The following is a 6,000-nucleotide window of genomic DNA, read 5'->3' as shown; positions in this document are numbered from 1 at the left end:
GCAGGAAAAAAAAAAAAAGGGAACAGTCAAGGAAGCTTGACTTTAAAAATGCTGAGGATATTGAACTTTGAAACTATAAAATATTTCACAGAAGCACTATCTTACTTTTACAGTAAATCTCTTTAAGAAGTTTCATTTATATGTGTGTTGCTCTTCTGAATGCAGCTTGTTTGTACAAATAGAGTCAGTCTGCAAAGCTCTTCTGGAAAGCCTCCTGTTCCTGGATTTCAAGTTGAGTTGGCAAGGGTGGCAGATAGCCAAAAATTTTACCTGATAATTTGGAATATTCTATTCAAAGTCACTTAAAAAACAAGTATGGGGAAAAGTAATTTAGATGGTCTTTGCTTCAGGACAAAATTCACCTGGAGTGTTTGGTAAATGTTTACTATTTGAGTCTTCATTTGACCAAAACTCTCTAGGTGATGCTTCATAAAAGAGACAAATGGAATTTTACCATTCTCAGAAACTTGCCAGCTTTAAAGTATTCAGTGTGCTCTATGTAGTAGTGCTGATTATTTAGCAGGAGTTAATAGTTTTCTCAGACTTAAAGACAACATTGAAGTCAATTTCATACGAAATGTGGTTTTTGAGGTGAAGGGCAGTAATTATTCCATGTGAAACAGAAGGTTGCTCTTACAATTATTCAGATGCTGAGCAGAGAAATTAACAAAACAATGAGGCTTTGGTGCTTGGAGTTAAGGCTGAGAGATAGTAAGACTTTTGATCTACAAGCATTTAGAGTAAAATAACATCTCTTGTAAAATTTGCATAAATTTTATTAGTTCTGAGATTTCAACTTCAGACATTTCTCTATGATCAACATTCTGATAGATGTCCTGTGCCTAAGAGCCTGGTAGTAGAGTATTCTCCCTGGTCCAGCATATTCTTGATAAAATAGCTGTGAAAACTAGCATTGGTACTCACTTTTGTAAGATTTTTTGGGAGCATGCCATCTTGTTGTTTTGGCAAACCCTTCACCGTGGTTTACATTCTATCTCAGTTTATTTCCTCTGATGCAAGTATGAGAAGGTATCAAGGTATGTTTTGCTGCTGACATTAAATAGCTGCTAAGGTGGCTAAAGCAAGTTAAAGAAGCATGAGGAAAGTAACTTGTAAGAGGATTATCTGTTCAGATGATTCCCTCTTTATTAAAGGGCTTAATTGTTATCTGTGGAAATGGATTCTGTTTTTAACAAAGTGTGTACTTAGCAGTCAAGCTGAAATGATAAGGATCTGACTGCAATTATCTTCGTATAAGTGTATCTTAAGGATTTAGGAAGGGAGATGTTCGCGAACCGGTTAGTGCCACCTTCTGATTCTCATGTTTCAACAGCCAGAAAGTCCTTTGTGTTTGAGTTGAATGAATGTGCTTCGAGTCGCATACTGAAGCTAGAGAAGGATAATCAGAGCTTGCAGAACACAATCCAAGAGCTGAGAGATGCCTCCTTGACCTCCAGAGAGAGCAGCCTAAAGTTTGTGGAACTGGAAAAGGAAAATCAACAGCTTAGCAAAAAGGTAATTTGCTCACAGAAACAAGCAGAGCTTTTTGGTTTGTAAACACGGTGCATCATTCCTGAACGATGAGGGATTGCAGGGAATTCACCCATGTTCCCCAGAAGACTGGGCACATTTTTGGGCCCGTCTGTTTAATTGTTTTCTAACATTGGTGTATTCTGTTGCCTTCTACTTCACTGCCTACTTATGTGCATCACTGTAAGCAGAAGTGACTGTTCCTGTTTCATAAAAGCTGTCTTTCAGTGCTTGTTTGCCCCTGTCAGATTGTGCTGTTGATGGTGTCCCTCTTTGTTGTCTTATGGCAGTCACTATTAGGCAAGAAAGCCATGGCCACATTGAACTATTTTGCTTTTTTGGAAGTTTTAATAGTGTTTCCCTGAAAATAAAATAAATTACGGCGGTGAATTCAGGTTAGTATATATGTAAATAAGTCCTTTTTGCTGTCCATAGTCCTGGATCAGCTCCTCTTTGTTTTGTCCTTGTGGCTATTAGAAATTCTCTGGAATCTCCCTCTCTGAAAAGATCTGGGTTCTTTTAATCTTTGTAACAAACATGCAGGTCATCACTTTTTAAATTTATTTATGTGTATGTGTGTGTTCCACTCTGTTATTAACTGTGATTACATTTAGCAAAAATGCCAGCTCAGTGCTTGTCATTGTGAAACACAGTGCTCACTTCACCTCCAACCACGAGCTTTATTTTTGCCTGGCTAGGAACTTGCATCCTGAACTCTGACTAATTGAGCCAAGTGCTGTTTGGGAAAGAGGATACTTGCTAGTCTGAGTATTAAAAATTTGCTTGTCTGTTTTTCCCACATTTGTATCTTAGCTAAGTTATCCAGAATATACGGCTCATTTCTCCTTTTCCCGTTATTGCTGTAACCTCTGTATGTGTGAGATTTTGATACAAAGATTTTGGGGCTCTCTGAATGCTTTAAAGGGCAAGGGGACAAAAGAATCTGGATGTGAAATGCTGGTCATGGAGTATCAGCCTGTAACTAGCAGAGTGCCTGTTTCTCCCTTCACTGGATCATTCCGTCTTCTGGAGAGCTTTTGACCCAAGTTGAGAGAATGGTTCTGCTTCTTGGCTTTTTTCTGTGAACAAAGAAAACTGTAAAAATTAAGTTCACTATACTTCTCCTTCCATACTCCCATTTAAGACCTGTTGTACATGAATAGTTCACTCTCGCTCTAGTTTACGTGCTTAAAATTTGAGACCAAGGCGTATAAAACACTCAGCAGATACCTGTGGTATCCAGCAATGTAAGTTGGTTGAACAACTGTGGCCAACCCTTGGCTTTGCCCCAGGCACATTCCTGTGGGCAACTCTTGTTACGGCACTGTATTGGTGTCAGCAGTTGTGATTCCAGAATTAGTGTGGTGTTTTCCATGATGATGAATGCGTTGACATGGTACAGTCACCTGCAGGTCTGGTAGTTAAACAAGGCAAAAAAACAGCGGTGGAGAATGCCTGGGTAGTGAAAGGAGAGCACTGTATGTATCAGACCAATGAGGAGAAGAATGACAGGTAAAAATACTGCTATTAAGAGCAATTGCAGTGGACAAACAGTTCACCAGAGAAACAAAGAATATGGTTGGAGCTGTTGACTGAATACCACAGGCCAGTTGACGGACTTCACCTCTCATTCAGGAAGACTGGGGGGAAAATGGTAGTAGACAGCATTCTGTAGTCTGTGTGAGACATAAAGTTGTCTCTCAGTGTACAGAGACTTGATACATGCTATATAAAATACCCACAGTAAAATCTTGCCCCCCTAAAGTCATTTAACTGGAGTCAGATTTCATCCACTGTCTGAAACTTTAGAAAATTGTTGTTTGAGTATGCTTGGCTACCTACTGATCTCGTGCTTGGAAGGATCACGTAGCTAGAACAGATTTATTTATACCAGAAGAGATAATGTGAAGGAAAATTCACATACATATTTTGTTCCTTTCTTGCAAGGTTTTCAGAGGAGCTAATAATAGAAAACCCTTCTTTCAGGCATAGTCAAGTAGTGGCAGTCTCAGTGCCTCTCTCTTTTCTCTGCGTTCCTGATTTGGACTGAAACAAGCTGTAAACAGTAGTTTCTTACTTGCATCCAGTTTTCTGGGAGGTGCTAATGAAGACCAGCTATTGCTGAATTACTGAGCTTGTTCCAGCTTTCTCTGAACAGCTCCTTTGAGACCAATGAACCTTAACATGGTTACATTTCAACTGTTAAGCCTTTCTTATCTCCAATCTGGGCAGCCCTTGCTTGTTTAAACACTTCCTGTAATGAGGCACATGTTGACATAGGCAGAGCCCAGCCTCCAGCTATTTCCCACTTGTGAGAATTATTGTTAATACCTTTTTCACTGACATTTTCACTGTTGGCAAAGTTCATAATACCAACACAAAAAAATAAAGAGCTGATACTTGTGCCGAGATGTAGGTGCTCACAGTGGTTTTACAAGCATAAAAAGGAATATTTCCTGACTTTGGGGAGCCCAGGTCTCTGCATATATATAAAGGAAGAGCTAATGCTTCTCGGTGCTTAGTGCCTGATGAATACAACATTCAAAAGAAGGGAGTGTGAAAACAGTTCATTGTAAGACTGGACCTTATTCACAAATCTTTCAAATCCAGTATTGTCGCCTGCTGGGGAAAACAGGGGGCCAAAGGAGCACGGGGAGATGGAATGTAAATTTGGAACCTGTGGTGCATTTTCTCTGTTCCTGATGTTTTAAGTTATGTTGCTCACTGAACTGTCTTAACTTTCTCTGCATTCACTGGTAGATTAAGGCCATCAGTGATGGAGAGGCTAGGAAGAAGCAAGTCTCTCAGAAAGGTGAGCACCAAAAACTTTATCACTGACACAGGACGTTCAGGCAGGCAGGTGAAGCATTTCTTACTGCTGTACGTTATATACTCTCATCTTAATAGGCATGAAGGAGATTCTTGGCACTCTGAGAAAATCAAAACACTTCATTTTTTCTCTCTGAGTCTGGCAAGCTGCGGAAGGATTACATCTTTCAGCCGTAGTTCCCATCTCATTCCTCATAACTTAAAGTGCAAATAGTCACTGTGTCAAGCTGTGGCTGATGTGTTTTGGTGTGCTTTCTCCATATAGATTGAGAAGTTGCAAAATCAAATTGAAAAAGAGAAGCAAAGTAATCAAGATCTGGAGACTTTGAGTGAGGAGCTGATAAAAGATAAAGAACAGCTTCAAGTCGTCATGGAGACCCTAAAAGCTGACAAAGACAGACAGGTGCAAACTTCACAAATGGGATATAAAAGTGTATGCTCAGTAGTGGTAATTTACTGATGCCATTTCGAGCATCTGATTCTTTTGGGGAGACAGGGCAATTTCTGAGCTATTAAATGCAAATTGAACTTGTCCAAATGCCGGTAAAAAGCTTCCTGAAGCAGAAAATCCCAACATGTTTTGCTGGATACTGCTTCTGTTACCACAGGGGAAGCTTCAGGCTCTTTGAGATCTTCCCTCTTTGGGGAAAAAAGCCCTGGACCTTCCTGAATGGAGCACCAACTGGTTTTAGGGTATGCAGGAGATTGGTCTTCTGTCAACTGTGTGTACTGATTGGCTTGGTTTGTTGTTTTTTTTTTAAGCTACCCAAACTTTTTTTACTCTGTTTAAAAATGGTGCTGAGAAGGCATTTATTTCTTCAGGATTGATATTTGAAATACCCTTCATCTTTTACTACTGTGCTGCAGTTCATGTGCAATGCCTCGAAACTATCCTATTACAGTTTCATACGGATGTGGTCTGTATTAATTTGACTAGTGAAGAAAATACAGACACAGATCATTGGAGACTGGTCTGTATACTTTCAGCCTGTATTTACTCCCAAGTTTTGTGGGTTGAAGATTAAATAACAAATTGTTTTAGTTGTGTGGTGCTTTGTATCTTGAAAGATTCTTACCCAGACATCTACCTGGGAAATTGCACTTTACCACCAGAGTCGTACATTTTAGTTAGAACACATAGAGATTCTTTGGGGTAAAGATTAATGAGCGCTTCACAGGTAAGGCAGGAAGTAAAACCAGAAGTGTCCTCAATTGCCAGAAAAGGGCAGCTTCTGATTTTTTCACGTCCAAGTCCTTTATGATTTTTGTGGATGTTGTGTAGATGAGAATCAAATGCAAATCGCAGCCGAAATCACAATTGCTTCAGCTGAAATTTGACCAGTGGGGCAAGTGTGTACTGTTCTTACAGAACATGTGTCCTTAATGAGATGCATAACTGCTATACATTTTCAAAGATTTTTGGGGCTTCTGACAGCTTGTCAGAGATAATATGTCTTCACATTCCAAAGATGAATGTAAACTTGTACAGAAAGATAACCTGTATTAAGAATGATTCCTATCAAAGCATCTTTTCCAGTGTGTTCTCTGAAGGTCCCTGGTCTACTTTATCCCTCTGCCTTGACCTTCTTAACTAGTAGCAGGAATATAGCACTATTTTAATTTCTTAGAATCAGGGATTAT

General features: G+C 39.5%; 1 protein-coding gene across 1 annotated transcript in view; it reads left to right on the top strand.

Annotated features, from left to right (window-relative positions):
- CCDC88C (coiled-coil domain containing 88C) overlaps window positions 1-6,000 on the top strand; it is a gene marked incomplete at its 5' end in the record, with an annotated part of 90,871 nt that overhangs the window by 57,866 nt on the left and 27,005 nt on the right. Inside the window, 2 exons of the mRNA XM_009877970.1 lie at window positions 1,334-1,515; window positions 4,625-4,762. Of these exons, the coding sequence (XP_009876272.1) occupies window positions 1,334-1,515; window positions 4,625-4,762 (320 nt within the window). The remainder of the gene's footprint in view (window positions 1-1,333; window positions 1,516-4,624; window positions 4,763-6,000) is intronic.

Source organism: Apaloderma vittatum, unplaced genomic scaffold, assembly GCF_000703405.1.
Source record: "Apaloderma vittatum isolate BGI_N311 unplaced genomic scaffold, ASM70340v1 scaffold3671, whole genome shotgun sequence".
Taxonomy (NCBI): Eukaryota; Metazoa; Chordata; class Aves; order Trogoniformes; family Trogonidae; genus Apaloderma; species Apaloderma vittatum.
This window is presented reverse-complemented; position numbering and strand designations above follow the sequence as displayed.